Source organism: Thunnus albacares, chromosome 16 (genome assembly GCF_914725855.1).
Source record: "Thunnus albacares chromosome 16, fThuAlb1.1, whole genome shotgun sequence".
NCBI lineage: Eukaryota > Metazoa > Chordata > Actinopteri > Scombriformes > Scombridae > Thunnus > Thunnus albacares.
Genome location: NC_058121.1, coordinates 7,051,317 through 7,078,977, shown reverse-complemented (window position 1 = coordinate 7,078,977; position 27,661 = coordinate 7,051,317). Strand labels below are relative to the sequence as shown.

The 27,661-nt window shown below is 38.8% G+C and overlaps 1 protein-coding gene across 2 annotated transcripts in view; it reads left to right on the top strand.

Annotated features, from left to right (window-relative positions):
- Positions 1-20,069, top strand: part of nudt14 (nudix (nucleoside diphosphate linked moiety X)-type motif 14) — a 32,254-nt gene extending 12,185 nt beyond the window's left edge. The window contains exons 2-6 of one of the 2 annotated variants that reach the window (XM_044377413.1): positions 2,849-2,892; positions 9,257-9,321; positions 10,438-10,732; positions 13,306-13,388; positions 19,959-20,069. In XM_044377413.1, coding sequence (XP_044233348.1) covers positions 2,849-2,892; positions 9,257-9,321; positions 10,438-10,732; positions 13,306-13,388; positions 19,959-19,981 — 510 coding nt within the window. In that variant the 3' untranslated portion in view covers positions 19,982-20,069. Of the gene's footprint in view, positions 1-2,848; positions 2,893-9,256; positions 9,322-10,437; positions 10,733-13,305; positions 19,835-19,958 lie in introns of those variants that run through there. The other variant, XM_044377412.1, reaches the window with a different exon arrangement.
- Positions 20,070-27,661: the final 7,592 nt, after the last annotated feature.

Genomic DNA, 27,661 nt, shown 5'->3' with positions numbered 1-27,661 from the left:
TCGCCATCTTTCCCCTGAGCCTCAAGGTTAGTGGAGATTGCCTGCACACAGCTCCCACCTCTGACGTCACATGTAAATACTGAGGTGGCCGGGCAGTAAGGCTCAACCTTGAGCCACTTACTCACCGGGGTGACATTGGGGGGGAATCGGAGGGTGGGCGCTACCCTTCTGTAAAAATGCTGACCCCACCATCATGGGCTGGGATGGAGTTATTTACAATGCTATATGAGCGGTGACAGGCTGGCAATACCAAATTGGTGTGTCTATGTGTGTGTTAGTGTGTGTGTGGCAGTGTGTGCTCTGGTGTTGGTGTGGACTGAGGGAGCTGCCTTTTAAATTACGATGTTATGAGAGGGCTGGATATTTTGTTTTTGCTGGTTATACCTCCAAGAAGTTAAAGGATACACTAGATATTCTATATATTTTTTTATCATTGTCAACAAATCCCATAAAAAGACCAAAACCAAAAAAATGCTCTTGGCACTTACCGACTTCCCAGCGTGTCTGTGGCACTCAGCCCCAAGAGCATTTGTTCTTACTGAACATAAATCTTTGAAAATGGCTACTAATATATAGTTTAAAGGGGACCTATTATGCTCATTTCCAGCTCTATATTTTTACTGTGGGACTCCACTAGGGTAGCTTTGCATGATTCACAGTTCAAAAAACTCCTTATTTATTTTATACTGGCCCTTTATGCAGCCCCTCAGTTCAGCCTCTGTCTCTAACAGGTAGTCTTAGCTCCTGTCTCTTGAAGGCCCCCCCCCCCCCCCACCCGATTAGCCCACTCTGTTCTGATTGGCCAGCTTTCCACAAGCCTGCAGTCGTATTAGAGTCATGTTAAGTTACTGCCAATGGAAACCCAACATTTCCTGCTTCACTGCTATAAATAAAAGCTTTTAAATGACTAAATAATGGGAGACTTTTATTGTGAAGAAACAGGAAATGAAATGTGTTCCTAACAGAATTAGTAGAGCTTCGTCAGCAGCTCTAAAAACCGTTCGACACAACAACATATGGAGATATAACTCTTTGTTCAGAGGATCAGTTAGAAATAATGCAGGAAGGAACAGTACAAACAGAAAGAGCTGCAGTGATGATGATGTTTGACGAAGAGCTGCAGACGACTAGCACACCTCCAATAGGTAAACATCTTATTTTACTTTGCTGTGCTGTGTAATGGAAAAACACCCACAGTGTGCCAACTCGACTCAAGTCATAGCTTGGCGTGACTATCCCCTAAACAATGGAAAAATGCCATAATGTTAACGGAGCAGAGCAGTGAACGCGCACGCTGTGCGTGGAGCAGATGACCATATAAAGAAATCCGTCATGAGCCGATGACGTCTTGGGCTGAAAGTAGGAAAAAACGTTGTGCTTTTTGCTTACAGGGATTACTTTACATACGTAAAATTCTGCAAATAAAAAAGGTTCAGTTCATCAACCGATTACTGGTTAGAATTTAACTGATTAAAAATATATTAACCAACAATGAAACGAGAATGTTTTCTGGTTTCTTTAGTTGTCTATGACAGTAAACTGAATATCTTTTGGTTGTGGACTATTGGTCAGGACAAAACAAGACATTTGAGGACGTCATCTCTGGCTTTGGACCAAACAATGATCGACATTTTTTTCTGACATTTTGTAGACTATTTATTGATTAATTGAGAAAATAATCGTCAAATTAATTGATGTTGATAATAATTAGTTAATTGCAGCCTTAAACTGTGACATGCATACTATGAGCAGCCACGTTTAGAGCCTGTAGTTTTCCATATGACAGGAATGACGGTAAAACTCCAAACTGAATTAAGTGCCTGTTACTTGCAGCTCTTACCATTCCTGTCTCGCAGAACTTACCATACAACACTTTGCAGACTGACCCTGACCATGTTGATATGCTAATGTGCTAAAATGAAAACCAGCAAGACTGAAGTCTCATGAGAAACTGTTGCAGTGGATTAGAACTATTTGTTGATTTCACACTGAAAGGGCAGTGAAGAATGAAAAAGAAAAGTGATGAATTTCATATCATTTTAATTTCCCTCAGTACAGTTTGGCAGCTAGACCTGCAAATACCCGCTCCATCTGTTATGAATGAAAATAACTTTAAAATAAACCAGACAATCGGGATGTTAACCTCATTGTCCTTTTCATGTGTCTGCAAAGTGATGAGATAACCTTTATTGGGAATAAAGGTGTACATTGCTAATTCAGTTTTGGCTTCAAGAACATGTGTGCAAATAATTAAAATAGATCATGACCATTAAAGGTCTTATATGTAGAATTGTGAAGCAATTTACATGAATTAATCATTTTTTATTAACTGACAGGGTGAGATGCTTTGCTGAAACACGGTATAAAATACAACATTAGAGTTCTTTTATGCAACTGAGAAGTGTAAGCAAGGAAAAAGACATCACCTGCAATGGTCTCGCAACACGAGCACCAGGATGTTGACTACAGCTTATTTATACACCACAGGTGTCACTAATGAGAAGGAATTTCTGATTCCTACATATAGAACCTTTAAAGTTTGTGTTTTTCATCGACATCCTTGTTGCTGCTACAGTTGATCCACTTTTTGTTGGGTTTGGTTTGTGATGTTACTTACACATGTCCAAGCAAGCAGCAGTCATGCGGCAGCTGATTACTTTTGCAGTAATCATATTAAATAAATCAGAGATGATTTGACATCCTGCCATTCAAATCATATGCAACAAGGGGAGCGAGAGGCATACAGACTCTGACTCACATAACCACAGTCTAACTACATTGCTTAAGGATTAAAACAGTCCTGCTTTTATTGTCTTCACTTATGCTGTTTATTTTGTTTCCTTCACAGAATGGCACAAAGAAATCCTGGGACTTCATGCGAACCCATGACAGGTAAACCACATTTTATTCACTACTTTTGGATGAAAGCAATGCCTATGTAGACTAATTCTGTGGGTGCACGGATAATTATACACATACACACAAACACAGAGGTGGTACAGCTTGTAAGAAAAATAAAAAAGAATTTGAGTATAGTTGATTTTTTTTTTTTTAAATTATTTTTTAATAAGTCTTATAAAACAGAGTAGTGGTTAGATTGCACAACTTCACTACGAAACCTATGAAATAGCTATGAAATATAAAATCAGCAGTACTCTCATGTCAGGACACACTTGCCGAACTAAAGAGCTTGTTGCAAAAGCATCAGTCTGAATCTGATCTTGTTCTCTGGCACTCAAACTCAGATCAGCAGATGAGGATGAATTTGCTGGATTGGCACCAATCCTGACACATACTATCAGTGTGTCTCTAAATCTTATATCTACTCTCCTTCTTTGACTTGCAAAAGATATTTTTTCAGCCAAAACGCAGCACAGAGTTTAAGAGAATTTCAACACAAGTTGGTGATGGAGACAGTTTGTTTTTCTGTGTCCTTTCATCTGTAGCTAGCCTATATTTAGCATCTCTCTAATGGTATTTTTTATACCTATAGGCTTTGGCATCTAGGGCTGCAACTAATGACTCTTTTCATTATCGATTAATATGTTGATTATTTTCTTGATTCATTGATTTGTTGTTTGGTCTATAAAATGTCAGAAAATGGTGAAAAATGTCAATCACTGTTTCCCAAAACCGAAGAGGCAACCTCAGATGTCCCGATCAACAGTCCATAACCAAAGATATTCAGTTTACTATCTTAGAAGACTAAAGAAACCAGAAAATGTTCAAATTTAATGAGCTGGAACCAGAGAATTTTTTTCTTAAAAAATTACTCAAAACGTATCAATTATCAGAATAGTTGGCCATTCATTTTCTGTCGATTGACTAATAGATTAATCATTGCAGCTCCGAGAGTTGCCTAGTACTGAGAGGATGGTCAGACCACAACAGACCTCGTTTTGTGGGAACTGGCGCCTCATTATTCTGCTTGGCAATGGCTATAAATGTCTGAGCTTCACAGGGGGCTCTGTAAGAGAAATATCACACATTTGTGTCAAAGCTCTGGTTCCTTCTCTGTTTTGCGTGGGGTACTGTAATGGACCAAGGTATGTCTCAGGTCATTTAAGCCCTCTTTCCCTCACGCCTGACCCCAAAGAGTGGTCCTTGTGAAAATAGTACCACTGAGACAAAAGCAGTAAGCCTCAAACCTGTACTTGCAAAAGGGAATAGCCCATGGGAACATCCAGCTCCTTTCCCAGGTGTCAAAGTGTTATTCCCACTTGCATGTATTAAATGGACCCAGGTTTGTTTTGCATTTTTGGTTAAATGTGCATAACATCTTCCTCTCAGCAGGATTCATTTTTGCTTATACTTCTTGTTACATTTCAAGTGCATTTTTTAGATTTTTAGATAACTCTACCAAGTGACTAATTTGATAAATTCTTGTGCTTCTAGTCACTTGAATATGACCATGAATATGTACCAGTTAAATAATAGTTTACTAAGCTTAGATGGCTCTTCAAGATGTTATACGTACTGTCACGGGTTGGCTGTCAAGGATTGACAGTGGTCAGCTCTACTACCAAGCAGGATCACAACAGTGAGTTCATACCCTGCTGTGAGAAAACAGTAAAAACACATGTTCATGACTTGACCCGTCCATGGAAAGGCAGCATAAGTTAACCCAGGCATCCTCCTCTTCAGTCACATCCTTCTCCTCCTCAAAGATTCAAAGGTGTTCCTTACTAGATGGGATAAATAATCCATTCAGCATGTTCTGGGTCTGTTCTTGGATCTCTTCCTAGTTGGACATGCCTGGAATAACTCCAAAGGAAGACATTCAGAGGCATGTTAATCAGATGCCCAAATCTCAGCTGATTCCTTTCAATGTGAAAGAGAATTGGTTCTATTCCCAGCTACTTCTAGATGTTCAAGCTTTTGACCCTTGTCTAAGGTTGAGTCCAGACATGCTGCGAAAAACTACTCTTGGCTGCACTCATCTCAAACTCATCTCGGCCACTTATATCTCGTCTCGCAGTCTCGTTCTTTCAAGTTTGTACTGAGACTTTATCATCATTGGGAGATCTACTGGTAAATCACAAGCTTCGTCTTTGGACTCAACCATCTTTTCACCAGGACAATTCGGTACAGTGCTGGCGAAAGCTGCAACTGTCTGACATGCTGTACCCTCACTTGCGAATGAGAACCTGAAAACTGGAACTTCTTCACTTCATAACAACTTACTCCCAACTTGAACCCATTTCCTGTCAAATGCATCATGGTCTAGTGTGCACTGAAGGTCAGGACCCGATGAAGCCAACAGAACTGAATCATTGGCAAAAAGCTGAGAGGCAATCTTGAAGTCTCCGTACTGGACACTGACCTTATCTTGGTTGAGATGCTGTCCATGAAGCAGAATTGGTAAAAAGGCAAAACACTCACCAAGAACTTGCTTCACTAACCACCATGAATGCAGTTCGCCCAAGACATCCAGAGGGATACTGTGATAAAGTCTCTTCCATATCTACAAAAACACATGTAGACTGGGTGGGCAAACTCCCATTGCTTTGTTATTTTGACACCTACATGTTTATGGGAGTGTTTACATATTGGTGCTTCTTTATTGGTGTTAGTGTCTGTTAATGAGAGCTAGAGTATTTGTCAGTGCAGGATATTTAGGAGTTCATGGTCAGCAGAAAGATAATTATGAGCATATGGGGAGCTCTTTAACATCATCGCTGCCATAGACCTTAACCACAGCTCTTTGATGGGTCTTACACCTTTCACTCACTTTGAAGAGTTTGAGCAGGTTTGAGCAGTCATGTATCCCCAGTTAATACATCTAGAGGGTACAAATGATATGTAATTCGTAGACTCAGAGAGAAGATCAAGGATAACGATTATTTTGATTGTCGATTAATCTAGAGCTGCAACAATTAGTCAATGAATGGATTAGTTGATCGACAGAAAATGAATCGCCAACTATTTTGATAATCTATCAATCGTTTTGAGTCATTTTTTTAAAGAAAAAATACCAAAATTCTCTGGTTCCAGCTTCTTAAATGTGAATATTTTCAGTTTTTTTTAGACTTCTTTGACAGTAAACTTGAATATCTTTGGGTTGTGGACTGTTAGTCAGGACAAAACAACACATTTAACGTTGCATCCTGGGCTTTGGGAAGCAGTCATTTTTCCCATTTTCTGACATTTTAGACCAAACAACAAATCGATTAATCAAGAAAAAAAATGACAGATTAATTGATAATGAAAATAATCATTAGTTGCAGCCTTAGATATAATCTACCGATTATTTTCTCAATTAATAAAAAAATCTTTGTTTTGTCAGATGAACACTCCAAGACCCAAAGATCCAAAACCCCAAATTTTCACATTTCGGAAGCAAGAACTAGTGAGCTTTTGCAGTTTTTACTTTGATTGCTTAATTGATTATCCGACTAATTGTTGCACCTTTACAAGAGATAATCTGTTATAACATTGTTGGTTGTGTCCAATATAATTACGTCAGTTCTGATATCAAAGATAAATTTGTCAAATAGCAGGTCAGCCACTTTCTCTCTTGTACCACAAGAAGCCTGATTCCACAGTTTTGATAATGCAAGCTTTACAGCACCACCAATAACCACCTCAGACCTGCTCCTCAGGTCCAGCCGGAAGACCCCTGGAGAAGGCACCAAGTTTAACGGTGCATGAAAAGTCTTGAGCGTCCGTTTAGCCCGCTTTTTGGTTTAACCATTAGAGCATTTTTTTCAGCGGGAAGCTGTAGAGGAGCAGTAATGGTGTGGAACAGCACTACAAGACCCAGACAAGCCTCAAGGGACAGCTTCCATGCCTCAGGCTTGTGTGTCCCACTTTTAGCCCAGATCTACTACATTATCTTATCCATACTTGTGCTCTACAGTGGTAGTATTCCAGTGCTAGACTTCTTGTTTCAGCGGTAGGCTGTCAAATACATCAGTAATGGGTTTTCATTGCTTGAATGTTTAAGCACGTTCAGAAGAATTTGGGACAGAGGTTATTTTGAAGTGATTTCGAAGCCAAAATTTGGTGACAATTTCCCTTTGGAAATATCACTGTAATTTATGCACAAAAGCTAAGACAAAAACACTTGCATAATGGAGTGATTGGTGATGCTGATGCTTTACACTGATATGAAGCCCTGAAGGCATCATGCTTAAAACAAACTAATTCAAACAAAGTGTCGTCTGACCATTTCTTGAGACAAAACCTGTTCTCTTCCTTTCCTACCTACCTTTCCTAGGTTTTTTACAAGGAAAAATAATACATGGAATAAAAAAGATGATATTTCTGTTTCTGCTGAATTGATTTTGATATGTTTTTGTGACTGTCCATTGTGACTCTGACAATGTTATAGGAGTGCAGTGCTGAATCCATACACCGCTCTTGAAAAATGAGTCTTTTTGATCGGCAGCTGGGGCAAAACTAGCCTTTTCTTCTCATACTGTAAGCAGTTATTTGCAGGGACTAGCAGCAGCCTATGACTTCAATATTATCCAGAATGACTTTATGAATTAAACTTTTATTTTCTGCAGTAGGAACAGAATTTTTGATCAGGCATTGAGCGCATAGCACAGAAATCAGTCACAGTGACAATCATCATGTCCTTTGGCAAAGATAAACCAGGTCAGCTGACATTCCTACATACTGTTGAAATACACATTAGGCTCTCAATTTAAAAATCGGTGTTGCAAACAGATATTTAAACAGTATAAGTCCAGGCACTGTAGCTAGAAGAAGTTGTAATAGCAGTCTCCTGGTTCCCTCTCACCATGGGAAAAACAGGGCAGGGCTTCCTGCCACCTCAGACACATCCGTTTTCCCAACACAGATCCCAGGCCTGAAGTCTCCACTGGCAGCGACAGTCTCAGTTCACATCCACACACACAGCAGTGAACCACCTGTACAATTCAACTGGGTGCCACTGCCGAAGCACTGACCTTCCTCCTTATTTCTTTCTTTACATCCTGCTTCCTAGGAGTCATGGTTTAATCTGGAATAATGTGGTCCCATTATTTCAGAGACTAAAGAGTTTTAGTCTAATGGTTCACACACATTTGACACTTGACACCCATACAGTAGCACACATCACACACCCCATACAGATGATTATACTGTAGATACGGTGGCTAGGAAGTGCCAATATGGATAGTGGAAGAAATTAAATTGCTGCTTTTCTGGATTGTCCCTTAGAATAGTATCCTGTTGTGAGATGCCACTAGTTTTTGGGCTTACGTCTGCATCGTACACTGACAGTGTGTGTTGCCTTAAATTTTTTTTTGTTTTTTAAATCAAGGATTCAAGGATCATTTATTTGCTAAGTATAGAAGTACAAGGAATTTGCGTTGGTTCAGCTTTCAAAACATGCAAAGACATTCATATTCAGTAAAAAATCTAACAAATAAATAAAAATCTAACAATAACATAAAACACAGACACTGTTATGATTTCACTGTTACGCTGGGTGGAGGGGGGTGGTTAAAGTGGCAGGGGCAGGGGCAGATTTAATGAGTTTTATGGCACGGGGGGGGGAAGTGTTCTTGTGTCTGATGGTATTGGTTTTAATTTTCTGGTATCTCCTCCCAGAGGGGAGGGGCTGGAATATGTGGTGGCCAGGGAGTGAGGGGTCGGCCAGGATGGCCCTGGCACGTTTCCTGGCACTGGAGGTGTGGATGTCATTGAGGGAGGGCAGGCTGCAGCCAATGATTTTCCCTGCAAAGCGGATGATGCGCTGCAGCCTGTCTCGCTCTCTCTCTGGGTGGGTGAGGGGAACTAAACCAGTATGGAGGAAGTCAGGGTGGACTGGATGATGGTGGTGTAAAATTGCACCAGCATTCCCCATGGAAGACTGAATTTTTTGAGTTGCCTCAAAAATGATGACAGTTTCTTTCATTGTGAGTTACAATGTAGGCTAGTCTTTGCTCATGCCTTAGTTTTAGATTAGTCAGATTTTAGTATAATGTATGTTTAAGGCACAATTTAATCATTAAAGACAAACCAGGAAGAGCATGGTATTGATGATTTGTTTTATATATTTGTCAAGTTGAGTAGAGATAATTGTGGGTCCATCATCACTCTTTTAGCCCAGAGACCTCTGGGTTTTACTCCTTTCTTTCTGATAACTGGTGATTCCATCATAAGGAATTTAAAAGCTGATTCAGCTAGGACCTACAGCTCTCCTGGAGCCAAAGTCCTGGATGTGCTAAAAGAGACAAATGATGTATGATGAAGGCAAAAAAGTTTATTTAACATTGACCTTTTTTTTTTTCTTTTTCCTCAGTGTATCAGTGTTGATCTTCAACACCACCTCACACTGTTTTGTCCTCGTCAAGCAGTTCCGTCCAGGTGAGTTTTCTGTTTTCTTTTCTGTTCACCACGCAAAGCAGCAGACCAGTAGTACTGTGCAACACGGTTTATTCATTTTCTTCTTGTCGCCATGCTAGATCTAGATTGTTATATATATCCTGTGGCCACTTTCACTGAATAAGCAATGTATTACAATCCCTGTTTATTCAACTGGATCTGAGCAACAATGCAGTCTCATAAATAGACTGCAAGAGGCCCCGTTTAAAAAAGCAGCCTAACCTCCTTTGTTAGCAGTCGCCAGGGACTGTTCCACACCGCAGTGTGCTAAATTCAAGGAAGTCTGGGCATTGATATATTTTTTTTTCCCTCCTCTCTTATTGCTGTTGGAGAAAAAATGGTCCTTTATCTGAAAGAAATCAGACTTTGTCTACAACCTATAATGAGATCCATTTCTAAGCCAGGAGTGCAACCAATTTGTTGGTTTCAGACAATAATTTCTTCAAAGTAGATTGTAGTATTGGGACTGATATAAAAAATGTTGTCAATATTTTGCAATGATTTGACATCTGGATGAGTTATTTGTTAATATTATTTGTTTGCATGTCCACAATGTTTTCCATTTAACTTTAAAATGATGTAAATGTGACAATTACTAACTAAATTTAAATGAACAATATTAATATGTAACTTGGGGGTGCCAATTTTCATTTCATTAATATTTTGTTTTCACTTGAGGTCTACACCTTAGAGGGATGCTTTTAAGAATCAACCTGCATGCTGCATGATCACAGATAATCACAAGATATTCAAAAATGATCAATGTGGAATGAAAGTTTGCAAGGTTTAAAAATGGCCAAAATGATTGTTTTCTACATTTGAGTGGAATAACTTTCACTCATCATCCATAGAAAAACTATACAGTACATGGTGGTAATTTAATGAACTTAGAAATATCTGTATATGTATAAATATTGAATAAAAAGACTGAAGAAGTGATCAGATATCTGTAAAAATGTATTTGTTCTGTAATATTTTTTGTAACTTGCAAAATTATCGTGAAAAATATGTGGCCAAAAAAGATGAAAAATCCACAACAAGCTACACAATTACACTATGAGAATCATTGTAATTCGGTGCTTCTGTCCTGCATCACAGCTGTATACATGTGCGAGTGGGAACGGACCAAGACGCAGCCGCCTCAGTCTGCTGAGAAAACTGAGGAGGGCGCCGCAGAAGCCGCTGTCCCGGAGTCTCAGGAGGGCCAGTCGGCCTCAGAGAAGGAGAGCTCTTCTGCGTGGCCCCCGGCCTCAGCGGGGGTCACCTACGAGCTCTGTGCCGGGCTGGTGGACAAACCCAACTGCTCCCTGGAGGAGATCGCCCGACAGGAGGTGTTGGAGGAGTGCGGCTACGATGTGCCTGCTTCTAAGCTGAAGAGGATTACTTCTTACAGGTTAGTTTATTTCCACACACAATGTATTCAATCTTGATAAAAATCTGCTATCTCAGTATTTATTTATTTTTTCACCTTGAAGGGGTTCTTATACACCTGTCAACTCTTAACACAGGGAGGGTTTAGTACAATGTTTTCATTGTCTTTTATGTCGTATATATGTTTGAGTCACTCCCACTGGATTTAATGTCCCTTAACAATTAATTTCTTGTTGTCCTATTTAGTGAAATTTCCATTAACATTTATAAACTTCCTTGAGCTATGCTCACTCAGAAGTAACCTGGATTTATTTCAACTTATCGGTCTGAAATTCAAATCAGGTAGCATTAAAAATAAAAAAAAAAGGTCTTCAAAATTTTAGTGTGACCCAAAATCTTTTGATTATCAAAAACTCATTTGAGAGGTTGGAGAAAAGTGCCAGTTTTCATGATGGGGAAGCTAAATGATTACTGTAGTAGGTGGGATTAATAATGGGGACATCATTTTTCTGTGCTTGAGCTAGAAAATTGGCTACATGAAAAATGTTTGTATCATCTTTTGTCCCCGTGCCCAGAGCCTCCTGCGTTTCTTCTGGATTTCTACCATGGCGGCAAATCTTCTCCTTTTCAGTCCCAATTTTAGTTTCACCAAGCTGCAGGCATATGCAACCTAGCGGTGAATCCAGTAATTACACCCTACTCCTGTGCAATTGATGACTTCCGGGAATTTTTGGGTCCTCCCTCATATGTTTTAATCTCTCACACACGACCTTGTCAAGCTTGTCAGTAGCTGCGTTGCAATCATTGGTTTGCACACCTTAGAGCGCCTGCCTTCTGCTCTTCCATAATTCAGAGGAACAGGCTATCTTGATTCTGGCGTTTCTTTAAATTGAACAAGTTTCTGGGTGAGTGACGTTTTCTGTATTCTATAATAGGAATTCATACCAATAAATGAGGCGGAGGCAGATTCAATAGAGCAGACTTGAGTGTTTGATAGTCAAAAGATAAATTTTGGGTGGAGTATCACTTTCGAGTCGGAGGTCTGAAACTACACATAATGCGGTGCACCCAGAGGAAAGTATGTATGTCGATGAATCCAGTTTGGAAAACACTACAGTTTGAAAATATATAAAGCACAAAAATATTTAACCTAAAGTCAGCAACAGTCAGGATTTAGAGGAAGTCCTGTAATAATAACAGATAAAAACCAAAGAAGAGAAACCACAAGTGCTGCTGAGGTCATGTAAGTGAGGTGGAAAGAAGCATCAGGCGAACCATCCATCTTTGTCAGTATATTATTAACAAGCTACAGCCAGACACAGCAGTTCAAAGTGCTGGGAGAAAGGAGAAGAGCAGTCCCACATTAGACAGCAGCACCTGGACAGCCATGACTGACGGTTCTCATAACTGCGCTTTTGATTTGACTCGCACACCTCCTCCAGCTCTGTTGGTGTTGTCTGTGGCCATTGTTATGTGTGGGCTGCTTCCATTAAATAGATAGGTATCGTCTTAACCCTCATGACCCCTATGAGGGTGGTTTTGACAGGAGCACATCGTGTGGTGAAGCTCTGTGCTGATACAAAGCAGCACCAGGTCACAGCTCTCTGCAGCAGAGAAATACTGTGTGGTTTAAGTGGCAAAGAAAGCCCTCCTTTATGTTCTTTGTATTGCGTATTATCAGCATTTGAAGACAGAATTCGCCAGATTTCATACCTCACTATATGTGTCGGTGTCAAGTGTGGGCACAGCAGTAAAGTGTCATTTTTATCTTCTCGGTAACAACAGTTATGAGTGATAAATCAGACGGTTAAAACAATCATTTATTTTTTATTTTTCTAAACCAATCTTTTTGTTTTTGTCTGTTTGTGTTGAAATAAAAGTATTTAAAAAGATTTTGATTTGTACTGCATATGATAAAGGCTAAGTACCGAACCTTAAAGGAATAGTTCAATATTTTAGGAAATATTTTATCTTTTTTTCCACGAGTTACCTGAGAAGATCAATCTCTGCATTAATTACAGAGCCATAGAGCGTGGAAGTGGTTAATGTAGCATGAAAAGGTAGTACAGATCTTTTTTTTTTTTACTTTTGACAAAGCCAGGCTAGCTATTTCCCCCTGCTTCAGTCTTTATAAATGAAGTACGCCTTCAAAGGGGTACTTCAGCGACTTAGCATAGCACTTAAAAGTTAGGGAACTCACAAGAGACAGATTTTTACAAAATAGTCAATATCCACACAGCAGAGGCAGCAATATCCTGACTTTTAGTCCCCAGTATGGAGTAAGCTCCAAACACATTTCCCATAATACCACTCGATAACGTCTTTCTCCCAAATTTCCCACTTTTTCCAAACACCAGTTTGTAACACAGGCTTTCTGTTAAAAATTGTTAAGTCTCATCACCATATTTTTTCAATATTTAGAAGACATTACACAACTGTTTTCACAGGCTGAATAGTTCTCATGAAGAGTAGAATGAACTTCATGTGTTAAATCAGTGGCATCAAAAACTTCATATGATCAAATCTTCAAATCCAGCCCTACTGTATGTGGAATCCTTAAAAATAATTGCACTTTTTCCCCCTTTTTCCCATCAGGTCAGGCGTAGGAGTAACAGGTTCCAAGCAGACCATGTTTTATGCCGAGGTGTCTGACGACAACTGCGTGAGCGCAGGTGGAGGTGAGCCACGGGAGGGAGAGCTTATCGAGGTGGTCAAAGTCCCGCTGCACGAGGCCATGACATTTGCCTATGACGAGCGCATACCCAAGACCATGGGTGTCATATTTAGTTTCATCTGGTTCCATAATAACATGTCTCCCAAGTACAAGATCTCCACCAATGTGTAACTAGTATTAACCAAACCCCTTTATACCATTTACCCCAAATTTATTCAAACACTGGCCCAGCACATCCGCTCTTCCCCTAATGGCTCTTCATCCTTTATTGCCTTTTTGCTTATTGGAACATGATGAAGGGTGGGCCCCTTGTCTTGTTGCCAACAGGTATCTTTAAGTTTTGTCCTGTTAAGCTTTCCTAAGAACAGATTTGCCATAGCTGGTTGTCACTGGCACTTTTTCTCTCGTCTTGATACTTTTTTTTGTTTGCTAATCATTTCATTTATTGTGCCATCTGTCATAAATGGCTGCATATCACTGATTTCATTTGCCTGCCCTTGAGTAAAGGAATACTCCACTGCTTTTATTGTGGATGTTGAATGTTAACCTGCATTTACAGAAGCAAAAAATCTTTCACATACACCGGATATTTGTAGAGGCCATCATGCTAACTAGCCACGTGTGCCTGGTTAGCTTCATTTGGCTAACATTTTAGCATGCAAATGTTTGCATTTCTGCTTGCCAGACAAAATGTGCAAGCAGAATATCATATGCACCGAGACAACACCCAACCTATAAACCGTGCTATGTTTTATAATGATCATTACTTCAGCCATTAAAGACATAGAGATAAGGTTAAAAAGCAGTGGAGTATTCCCATAAGCCGTGATCCAGTAATGCAAAAACTATGCTAGTCAATGGTGGGGCCTTGTAACGATCGAGGTGGTTAGGGGTGTTTTAACCACCACTTGTTCAGGCACGCCTCAATTAATTACCCTGATCCACAGCCTTTAAGCAATACTTATCACAGTACCCCAGGCTAAACAATCACTCTGTGTCACTGAAATCAACTCTCACTCTGTTAGAAATCCTTTAATGAAGTCAAACCAGTGGAAATATTAGCAGACTTTCATTACACAGAAAAAAAAGCATACACCTACCTCTGCACCGAGGGCCTAATTTCTGTTTTTCAGTGTGTCATTGTTCTCAAGCACAGTCCTGATTTGGAACATACTATATTTTGTTATACTCAAATCCACTTCAAATGGCATTATTACATTTAGTTAGTTATATTGTTCACTATATTTGGCACCTAACATTGCCAGTGAATGATCTGATAACCCTTTGACATGGAGATGAGTTTTAATTTAGTTTGTAGAATTTTGGAGGAATTCTAATTTTTTATCTTCTGTTGCATTTTTTCTGAGATAAAGACAGACAGGAAATACAGTAGGAAAGATACAGTATTAAGGATTTTCATGAAGTAATTTCTAAACAGTTCATTTCATTCCCAGCATGTTGAGGTTTTAAACACATTAATCAAAGTTTAGGAGCATGTTTAGAAGGATTTCAACCATTTAACAGATTGCCTTTGATCATAATTCATTTGGGAGGTTTAGTGTAGTAAAAATGAAATAGTTCTGGACACTAACACACAAACCTAATCTCACAAAGTGAATCTCAACAGCAGTTTGCCAAAATCTCAGGTCCCAATAGTTAAACCCTTGTTCATATTCAGGGAGGATCTCTGGATGTGATGATGACCAGCATTTTATTATAGTATTGTATTTCAGAATCACTTGCTGCTTGATAGGCAAACAAAGTTCTTAGAATTCTTACAATATGTTAGTATTTTTTCATTCAAAAAGGGCTGGTACTTCATTTATTATTTAATATGTGAAAAGGAAGAATTTCCCCCCTACCTTGTAGTTTTGCTGAAAATATGCAAGTACAGAAGCAAAGCAGATATTGTTTTAGAAAATTACTGCTCACTTAAAACAGATAACACATCTCATTATTTATACATTACTACAGTTAGATAATAAAAGAAGTACTGCTGCAGTGACTTTATACTGCATGAGAGTTACTCTTGCAGAGTTGGAAAATGTGTGATTTCTGACCATCATGAATTTCTTGGTGGTTTGATTAACTTAAATATGAAAAAAGATGCTGTGTGTTAAAAATATTATTTGCGAGTAACACCGTAAAAATATGAAAAGTTGTTAAAGTAAAATCAGAAATATGTCAAATATTCTAGTCCTTGTATCACAACTTACTGAGTATGTTCTCTGTGGTTGAGATAAAGTGAACAATGATGAGCATTAGTTCAAGATTGATTTTGTTCTTTAAGGATTTTTGAGTGCGAGAAACAGCTGACAATCAACATTTGTCCTCTTTTGCCCACAGAACCTTGAGTTATTCCCTCATTTTCTTGTTCTCTGAGAAAAGATCACTTTTTTCAGGCATCTCAGTGCATTTTTTTGGTGCCACCTGAGGTTTATTTGCATCATTCTCACCTGCACAAACAAAGCTAAGTAATCACATTAAACATGGTGTCACACGAAAGAACATTTCCACCCAAACCACATAGGTAGGCCTATATATGCATTTTCCCTTATAGCCATATTTATCAATCCCTTTGCTTGATCAAGCTACTGTCTTTCAGTCATTCCTTGATGCAGGATTGTATAGTTTGCTGGAATTTCTTAAATTATTTTTGTTAATTTCCTTATAAGAAGACAGAGACTCTGGTGATGTTATTCTTTAAATAGATTCATATTCTCTCAGGATTAATGAGCCACCCAACCTGAATGGTAGTAGATATTCAAATCTAAGACTACGTTTACATTAAGCTGGCTAAATTCTGGAACGCCATATTCGTGCAAAAACGACACTCATGCACACCAGGCATCATCTCATTTCTGCAAATACCTCCGTCCACATTAGGATGCCCAAATGGATAATTCTCCTCCTACTGGGCATGCATGGAGGACAGATGAACAATTCAGCCACAGAAAACAAAGAACAAGAAACAGTGTAATATTTCTGTATTCTGTATTTCTGGGTGGCTTCCTGACATTGTGTTTATTGCAAGCAAATTAAAAATTTTAAGCAAGAGAAGGGTTGTAGATAGCTACATTTAACTCTAAACAAGCTATAAAAGTAGACAATAGAGAGAACAACACTTGCATGAAGCTGTCTGCCGTTGCAGTCATTATCATTGCGTTTCTTCTTCTTCCTCTTCCAAAGAAGAAGCCGACATGACATTGCATGACAACTGCCATTTCAGTGGTGAAAAATGTTGTTTTAGTCTGGATGGAGGGCCAAAACAGAGAGAAAAAGATTTGTTTATGAATTTAGCCAGCTTAATGTGAACATGGTCTAAATGTCTTTGCATTGTTGGAATCAATTGTAAATTATGATGCAAAATTTCAAACATATACAAACTATTTATCTACCTAAACAATGAACATTGGAGGGAGATTTTAAGTTCAGGACACTTTGGAAAAATGTGGAAAGCACCTTTGGAAAACCTTGAAACCTTAAAGTAACAATCTCTAAGATCTCCGTTTTGTTCTCTTTGGCGGCACCTAAGGCGATAAGCGGTAAATGCAGTTGTGTTTTTGGACCTCACGTCCCAGAGATCCAAACAGTGTCGCCTGTGTGACGTCAGTCAGTTGGTAGTTGGCAATGCTAGCAGAGACCGGAAAAAACAGTATGCCACTTCACACACTAATGAGTTGAAGATGAGCAAGTCTGTTGCATTAGCTCCGCCTACCATCTCTGGCGGACCAACCACTGCTGGTTGATGGAAAACGCGTCACTAAATGCGCTGCTTGTGATTTTTCCTGGGAATGTCGCTACCGACACCCAGTTCATAATACTGAAAATGCAAGGGCTTTCATCAGTGGGTCATAGGCTCAATCACCATTGTGTTCCCTCATTCAGCGATAGATAGTGACTAAACAGACATTTATTTCAATGAAAATGTTCAAGATTATTCCTTTAACACTAACAAAGCTGTCATTTAATGTTACAATACTTTTAAATGTATAATCCTGTTTTTTTCAATACACTTAACATCATGGTAATCAGCCTCTGTATTATCTTTAACTTTTCTGTATTATTTAAAAAATACATTTTTTAGCTTTCAAACGGTTATTTGTTTTGAACTTTATTCTCATCAATCCCTTACCTTCTTTTTTTACTCCCCCCCCCCCTCTGTGTGACAATCTTTTCTTTAGTCATAATCTCAGTGTATCTCAACACTTATTGAAAGTAGTTTTAAGGAACAACCTCACTGAAAGATTTCCAATGGTGCTCACAGTTTTCCATTGTCTAGTTCTTGTCTAGTATGAGGTATTAGAAAATAATGACGATGCTTGCTTTTTGTCTTGAAATGACTCTTGAGAAAAATATTTGTAGCCCCCATGGGTTTGCCATAGTTATCATAATAATCAAAGAAGGAAAAAAAATATAAAAAATGTTCAATCTGTGTATTTTCAACATAATCTCAGTTCACTGAAGTTGGCTTGACGTAAAATGTGACCAGAAAAAGCCATTTTAACTTTTAAGGCCAGTCTGTAACTTAGTGTGCCTGTCAAATGTAGAAAGTTGCCATGAGTTCTCTTTTGGCTGAAATAGTTGGGGGGGTTTTTTTGCGGGGAAAATTATCGCAAAAATATGAGGTTTATAAAGGCTTGTCACTGTGGGTGTTATTAGCTAAGCAAGCCAACACCAGTGCAAACACTCCACTCCTTCCCCCTTGTCATTTCAGCTATTACCTGAATATCGAGTGCATTAAGTGAGTGTTACGACAGACACGCATTATCATTTATGATTGACACAGCGAAAACAGACGTGACATCCACGAGAACAAATAGCAGTTGCAGGTGGGAGGGGTCGAGTGTAACAATGTAATTTCGGTAGCCAAAAGAAACAAACAGTGCAGCAGTGCTTCAGGTTCAGCTGGTTCAGCCAGCTTCTATATGGAAAGAAGCCAGTTAAATACAGTAAATTTAATTAATGTGAGGCCTGGATTTTATTTTTGTTTCACCTGTGGAGTCAAACCTGCAGTCTATTTTGTACTCAGCAATTTTTTTTATTAATTTTATAAACTATTCAAATGTGGCTGGTTATGTTTTTATAATCTTATTTGGTTTAAAACGTGTGTTTTTCTTTATAAGGTACTAAACTTTGAGTGAGAAGCCAAACTTTGCACTCTCATAGCATTTGTCCAATTCAGTCCAATGGAAGCCATGTTAAAGTCGGTAACACTGGTGATTGGCGTTGTTCTGGGAGAACTTCAGCCTAGCCTTCCCCTCTATGACAAAAGTAAATGCACTTTTGACAGTTTAGAGTGAGGTTGCAGACTGTGCCACTGGTAAGCCATACTGTACTTCTATTAAATATACAGTAAGACTAATACTCAAGCTAAGTGAAAGGTTGTATAATTCATTCTTGCCTATGCTGGATATTACCATTAGCTCAGCATTGGACATTTCTACCTCCATCACTCAGGCACATGAGAAAAATATTTTGTGTCCATTTGCTTTTTTCTAAAAGCGCTGACATATCAAATTCTCAGCATCACATCAGAAATGTCAACACTCACACGGTTGTGACAGAATTCTTACAGTAATTCATCAGTACCAGATTTTTATAGATGTGCCCCCATGGCTATGCTGTAGTTGCTTCTTCAACTGTGATTGTTTTGTTTTTCTTCTTTTACATGGTTTGTGCAATGTGTCACAATTTCTTACTGTATTTTATTTTCTGTGACCATGAGCTGAGCTACAGTTTATCATGAAAATGTCAGTTTTTTAAAGGTGCTATGTGTAGTATTCTCTAATTAAGAGAGGTGTATTACTGTTAAATTATAATTTGGACTATGGATGTTGCATTCCTTTGTCATTAAACATTCAGTGATTCTCAAATTGCTCATGAATCCTGGAAAAGGCACTTTTTAATTTTGGATGAAGTCTGCAGGACAGAAGATAATCAAATTTACTGCTATAAAGCAGTTTATAGTGACTATATAGTGTAGCACATATGTTATTCTATTAGGTAGTGTAATATTTAGTGGAAATCCTGCACATAATACCTTTAAGTAAAAAAAAGTATTATGATTTTTCTCAAAGTAAAGACATAAAGAAATTTGTCCAATTGTGATTTTTTTTTCTCTGTTCTGGTGTTTTACACTGAATTTTTGTTTTTAAAAAAAAATATTTTCTGGGGAAAAAAGGTAAAAACATGAACATTGCAGTTTTCTGAAGTTCTCATGTATTTTATGCTTTATTAAGAGTGTATACTCATTGTGGGCAGTGTTTTCAGTAATGTTTCAATTTTGTTAATTTATTACCTAAATGTTGAAATATTAAACTTTTAAAACATGACACTTGGTACAAACATACAGTATATATTTAAAATGATACTTTGCATGTGCACTAACTGTGTTGGATTAAAACTGCATTAAGTTGAAATAAAATGGGTTGGATGCCCGAAACATCACTATTTTTTTTCTTGCCATTATTCACTCAGCAGAATGTCACAATTGTGAGTGTGTGGGATGATGCATAGTGTTTACCAGAATATTGCATGTGTTTGCACTAATAATGCAATTTCTCTTTTGCAGTCAAGGGGGGCTTTATTAGATAGTGGCAGTAGAGAGATGACAGGAAATGTGGGAGACAGAGATGGCAAACAACATGCAGTAGGTCCCCAGCTGGACCATCATCTTAACCTCTTGAGCCATTTAGGAAAGATTTGAAAAGCAATGAGGATATTGCTCTAAAAGGAACTAAGAGTCTGTGTATTACAGTTTTGACAAGGTGACTAATGTGGATTCCACAATGGTAATCTTTCTGTCTTTTGGTTTAAGGGGTTTAATTGTTATTCCTTGGGACTTTCCTCAGGTTATGAAACACTGAAGCAGTGCAGGTTTATGCACCTACAGTGTTCATAGTATCCATGCAACGTTTAAAAGCTTAAATAATATAAAGTAAATTCTCTAAACATAGAATCTCAGTGTTTTTCTTGCAGAGTAAGGTTAATGGTACACTGTGGAAAACATTTACCTCCCATTATATCTATTCATGGTTTTCAACAATATATTTTCTATTGTTAATTTTATTTTAGCCATACCGTATAATATTTTATTTGGCTTTTGAATCTTTTGCATGCCCTTTCCTGTTTGTATGAAGTTATGAAACACTTTCTTTCACTTCCATAGGAAACTGAAACAACATAGAACATCAAGTACTGTGATGAACTTGAAAATCCACAGCACTTGCCTGTTCGTCATGTAAATCTGTCAGCAGTCTTGACACAGCCGGTTGATATACATTATCTCCCTTGAACAAACACGTCCTGATAAGACAGAACTACTGTAGATGTGGATCAGGAAATAGGATGACACATTTATGCGAAGAATCCCTCCAAGGAGATAAGCCACCGCTGATGTCAATTCTCAACACTTGATCTTGATGGGCATCAATGATGGGTTTCCCAGAAATGAAAGCAGGTTCTCACATTCAGCCAGAGGGAAAATATAAGCTGTTGTACAATGGAGATGTTTTTATCTAAGGTGATTCAGCAGAAGTGTGTATGAGTGTAGGGTAACAGGAAGAACTTTTTGTTGTAGTCATTGTTACATGGTTAAAAATGACCTTAAAAAAAACTCTTCATAACGTGACTATTTCATTCATCCATTTTTAAAAATCTCAGTCTGCTCATTAAGCAGCTTCTTAACAGTCTAATATTTGTTTCAACAACTTAATCACTAGAATGTTTCTGAGGAGCGTGACTCATTCAATATCACTTTCTTTTTTCAAATGCCTATACCACACACCTCTTGCTCTCTCTTAAAAGCATGTTGCTTGGGAACAAGATGGCAACAGGTCACGCTTGCACTCCCTCCCACTTCAGTGTCAAAACATGCTTCTCTGGTAATGTCGCTCTTGAAAAGAAGTCAGTTACACAAACATCAGACTAAGCACATGAGAGGTTTTTATTTCATTTTCCTCTACAGCTTTTGAACTTGTTTCGCCTCTACCTTTGCTCACTCTTCAAATGGCTTCTGCTTCTTGGTGCTGTTGGAAGGTGATTCTTTAACAGGAGTCAACTGGTGGCTTATTGCTAGAATTGATTTGTTGTGAAGTTAACCAATGTGCAAAAATGCAGGTTATCAGTTCATTATGAGTGAAATTGTACATTTATATAAATATTATGCAGATTTTTTTTACATCAGTGAACTGCCTTTTTAAGAGTTTTTTTTTTTTTAGCTTTTAATCGCATTGCTTAGCAACATCAAATGCAGATGGATCTAGATCAAGGTTCCTCAATTAGTTTTCCCCAAGGGCCAAATTATGTCAAGCATGCCGAGCCAAGGGCCAAAATGTCCAGGGTCCAGTTTTTTTTATGTGCAGATGTTGTTGCTGCTATTACCATTGTTACTATAATTATTATTATTACTAGTAGTAGTAGTAATGGTGGTGGTAGTAGTAATAATTTAGGACTGGGATTCTCAAAGCCTGTGTTTAAGGTCACACAAGGGGAAAAAAAGCACTCTTGAAACAAAACAAGTCCAAATCCAACCATTTTAATTATTTACGCGCACACACACACACACACACACACACACACACACACACACACACATACACACACACACACTCAGATCAGATCATGGTCACTTTTGGGGAAACTACTTAGACTTACATTAATTTCCTGGAGACTTACCCTAACCACTGACCCAAAAATCTGCTTTTCCCAACTGGGGACACGGCTTTTGTCCCCAATTGGATAAGATGTCCCCAATTAACTGGTGCTAAGTCTGAAATCTGTCCCCAAATGTAGCCTATGACAGACCACACACACACACACACTCAAACACACACTGAGAGAGACAGAGACAGGAAGACAAACAGATAGAGACAGACAGAGAGAGATTTTCAGTTTATCGCTTTTAAAATGAGGTTCAATACCACAATAACACAACAACACATTATTATTAGTTTGACACTAATAATATGTGCTTACCAAATAATATCAAGCTATAAACCAAATAGTATTATTTGCTTTTCTTGTGGCAAACAATAAACAAAAAAAGTCAGACACCACTGAATCACCAACTCAGTCTTTCCTTCTCCCTTCATAGAATAAATTTGAGTTGATGCAAATGAACTGCTGATTCAAAGCATGTCTTCTATTTGAGATGACTGTTTTTCTTACATGATCCTGAGTAAACAAAAACTTAACTAAACTTAAACTAACATTTAGAACATTCATTTGTTTCCATCCATACACGAGTTAGAGTAGGTTATGCATTTGAGTGTGTGATTTTTTTTTTTTCTCTGTGTGTGCAGTCTGAGCCATCAGAGTTCATAGTTGTCATAGCAACAACCCTCCCCCTCGGCATGCTCCGAGAGACACTGTGCAGTGAACGGGTCTGCTTCAGAGCTCTGTGTGTTTGTGCCTGAACACGACGAGAAGAGGGGGTGGGCAGTGGGCGACTTTGGAGGAAGGCTGTAGACTTCTCACCCAATCAGAAGTTAGAAATGGTACTGGTAGTTTCTGTGCTATTTTTCAATTGGCTGAACAAAAAAGTTTTTTCTTAACTTTTGATTGGGTGGGCAGGACGCACGTTTGGGTGGGCTGACCCCACCCATGCCAGGGCCTGCCACCGCCAGCCTTGTGCCTCATCCATGGAAGGCACCAGCCTTATGGCCTCTGCAGTCCACTGGCCATCAGTCAAAATGGAGAACAGCTGTCTCAGTAAGATGAGGATGTCACCTGAGAGTTTAGGGGAGCTTTCAAATTGTTCCGTGAAGTTTTCTCGAAGGCTCATCACAAAATCCTTCATCGCTGGATCCTCCCGTATATTCTTCTTGCAATGCTCCCACAGATATGGAAAGTGCAGCTTTCTTCCATGAATGTCTCTATCCAAAAGGTTCAGCTTTGACCGGAAAGCTTCAACCACCTCGTCGACAATGGCACCTGCTGTAATAGCTCCACGACTGTTTTCTTGTTTTTTCTTAACCATATCAATTGCACATTTTAATCAACTCAGCATCAGCAAATGGCTCCTGAGCTTTAGCAAGGTTCCATGATGCAGCTGTTGCACTCTCGTGTAGATGTTAATTTACAGATAGTAGAAACAGAGTGCTTTTACCGGCTTAGCTGGTGAGTGGTATTGTCTAGCTGTGGAACGTAGAGTGCACAGTAGGTCTTACATGTGCTCTAAAGTATAGGTCAAGTGTGGGATGAGGTCAAAATAAAGTAGAGCAGTGCAAACTTTAATGCACATGTTGCACACTTTATTTCATGTTATGACAGGTGCGCTCATGTAAGTGCCAATGGGTCGGCGTGGGCCAGGCATTTGGCTCTTGCAGGCTGGACCTGGCCTGTGGGCCACCTATTTGGGTTCAGTGATCTAGATGATTCTAGAGGAATGTTTTGGGTTTTTTTTTAATTTTCAAGTCTTTAAGGAATCCTTAAAGTTCAGCATTTTGGGAATTCTTTTTATTCGCTTTCTGATAGCAAGATACAAAAATTGATGCCACTCACACATCTGCGCACTAACTATGGTGTGAGAACCAGGCAGGAGCTGATTAGTTTAGCTTAGCATACAGACTTGAATCAAGGGGAAACAACATATAGCTCTGTAATGTCAGACTTGGCTCAGTTTACATCAGTCTAAGCATTTCTTTGTCAGCCTTGTTGTTACTGAGACTGAGTCGCTAATCTGAGCTAATTCTAACATGCTAACACTGGCATTAGAGTATGTTAACATTAGCATTTTAAAGCTTACAGAATATGGAAATGCATTCACTAATTGTTGAAATATTTCATTCTGGGCCAAACTGTTGGACTTACAGACCAAATTTAGATTGTCCATCAATCTATTTTTGTTACTGCTTAACCAGTTTCAAGGTTGAGCTGGTAGCATGGAAAGCTAAGCAGCTCCTTGGCTCAACAAAGCTCCCAGGAACAGTGCCGGGCTGTGAAGCTAATTTGAAATAATGGCAAAAGCAATTGCAACTTCTGGGTCCATCAGACTTTCTGGCTTCATGCACCACTGAGCAACTTTCATAGGAATGAATGGGTGCCACTTCTGAACACGGTATCCATTTCTCCTCAATATATCCATGGGTTACACCCACAACATCCTGGTAAATATGGTCTGCACAGTATGTCTGTCTACAAGCCTTCTGCAATCACAATCCTGATCAAGTACATCCTATACACAGTGTATATGTAATACCAAAGATTCTACAAATTCAACCTCCTGGAAGCGTGGTGGGGAGGGGTGGATGGATGGGTGCTTAAATTGCGTCCCTGTTGCTTTCATGTTGTAACTGGACACATGGGATGTTCTCCAGAGACCATCTGGATGTGTGTGTTACCACAGCAGATGGATTACCACATCTCTCTTCCATGCACAGGTGGGAGCTAAAACCTGCCCTTTGATGAAAAGACAAGATCCACCACTGCAGTTAGAGGAGAAGTCAAGGTGCACAAAGCCAGTCTGATTCCAGCATACAGACACACTCTCCATCTGTATGCAGATGAGACCTTATACATATGGGAAAGAGGTGTGTTTTTTAACCTTTGTCAGGCTATTTATCTTAACAGATCTATGCTTTTACATTCATTTGTAGAGTTCATAGACTGGCACTTTCTATTTCTTCTACTGGCATTTAAGGAGCCATTATAGGATAAATGCCTTGCACAGTAGTTTTAATAGGTGGGGAGATAGCTGTGGAGGTGTTTTGGGTACCTCAGAATCATTTTGACTTTTGTAAAGAGTAGATATGTTTACTGTAGTGTGGTTATAGTTTGAACTAGCAAAAAAATTGTCCTTTTAACTGATGGTTCACAACTATTTTGGCATTTGATCCTTTAAAATAAAACTATATCTCCACACAACCCCTTTACTTCGCCACAGGTTCAAAGAAGTTCATCAAAAACATGATGTTTTTACAAGCATGGAGGGAAAACTATCCAGTAATTCATAATAAATAATCACAAGATAAGATTAGAGAAAAGACAGCAGAGTTTGTTTCTTTATTTCCAATCTTCTTAGTAATCTTACAACAGATCTCATATGCAGAGCCGAAATAACAATGATCCTACATACAAGCGTTGTGTGTGTATCCGAAGCCTGATATATATATATCATTTTCCTCTGTGTCATAGAGCTCCATTGTTGTCCCAAAAATATTAAAAATCCTTCGATGAGCCATATCGTTGCACTGGGTGACATGTTCTTTTGCCACAGAAAAGTTTGGGCACATTAGTTTGTTTAGAATCATCTCTGGAGAGTAGTTCTGTGTAAGGCAGATGCCGCTGTGCATGTGTGGGAACGTGGTTCCATTTACAGAGCTTTGCTAACTTGTGTTTTGAACTGAAGGTCTTTGAGAAATTTATAATGTACAGAATCATTTTGATGGTTGTAAAGAGTAGATATGTTTACTGTAGTATGGTTACAGTTGGAACCAGCAAACAAAATATTCTTTAAACAGATGGTTCACAAGCATTTTGGCTTTTGACTCTTGAAAATTAACCAAAAGGTGATGTTCCCCTCTTAATCTGAGAGTTTTTAGATGTATGTGTAGTATTTTATAATAAATAATCATAAGCGAACATTAGAGAAAAATGTAGCAGTGTTTGTTTTCTTATTCTTGTCAGTAATCTCTTCAGATTTATCCTGCGATCCCTTTAAACATTACCAAATACAGTTAAATCTCTTGATTTCTTGTCTACTTTTTCACCCTAAAATTTCTACAAGATGTGCTGCTCTTCCTCCTTTAACTCTGGAGCAGTTAGGTCAGGACCTTGGATTAACATGGCATCGTACTTTGAGGAAGAACAGAGGGGCGACTGATCCAAACTGATAAACAGTCCTAGATAGGAACCAGGTGAATGCCGACAACCTGCTTCTGCTTTAAGGGGTTCATACTGACCTGGCCATAAAGGTTTCGCTGCTATTTTTTGCAACCATGTGCAGCGTCTCCTTGGGCTTATCAGTGAGGTATATTTACGAGGTCCTCGGCTGGGCATGCTGGGATGGGTTGGAGGATTTACTGCAAGCCTCTCTTTACATGTCTCCATATGTGGAAGGAGGCAAATGGGAAAGTCTTATCTGCTATGTTAACACTGAGAGGAAAGAAATCTGAGCAACATACCACATATCCTCTTTAATCATGTTTTTAAATCAGTGATTTACAGTAAGATGGGCAGCATTTAGGTAATCTGAGCATCGTATCTCATCTCTTACAGATGGGTGATAGAGGAGGAGGGGAAGAAAAAGACAATAATTTAGGTTCAAAGGGCTTTAAGATGCAGCTCTTGCATACTTTTTTCTCCTCCTCCTCTTGCTCAGTGTCGGAAATGATTTGTACATTTTGACAGCAGAGTGTAAACAATATTTAGCATTGCCAGGCCGTCATAGACAACACACAAAATAAAAGGGTGCTCGGTATGAGCAACCGTTCATTTTGTTGTCATGTGTCTAATATCTAAAAGGTTAAATGGGGACTTGCACTGAAAAATGAGTTTCAAAGCATGAACAGGAAAAGCAAGACATACAATGAAGTGTCATTGAACTTGCCCGACTGGTTAACATTGTAACTGTGGTTTTTCCATTGTAAACCGTTCTCAAAAATTTGTGCACACTATACTGAATGTGGGTTGGGGTGGACAGTTTCCCTGTTCACCCAATGTTTTTGAAACCCAAATATGCATTTCCAGTTTGTTTGGAAATGTCTGCCACTTTTCCTCTCCTCTGAACAGTAACATGTCAAACAGACTGGCGTGTACTGTATAAAAATCTGAGCTCTCCGCATGAGAAAACACAAATGCATACATTGCTATCAGCAGAGCAGAACATAAGGGTATGAGAGAGATACGCCTCAGTGTCAGTGGTGACTACATGTCTCCTCTTATCGCAGCGGAAGTGCCCTTTCCACACACTTAATAGTTCAGTCAACCGTTTGAAGTCACTGAGACACCAGGGCCTCATTTACAGAAATGCTTGCTGACCTTAGCCTGATTTCAGCCTCCAAAATTGTATTCATTCTTTTGAAATACAGCCAGGAATACATCATGTTTTCAATTATTAAAGCCCCTGAAAACTTAAATAAAACCATTAAATATTGGTGATTATATAAACAACAATCAGAGTTTTAAAAAATGAATATTCAATTATTATAATAAATATTAATTTATTATTTAATACTCAAAAACTGTGTAATTCTGCCTCATAAGGGCGGGTGGATGTGGTTTAATCATTAAGCCTAGCAACATAAGATAAGATCATCACAGTTTGATGAACAT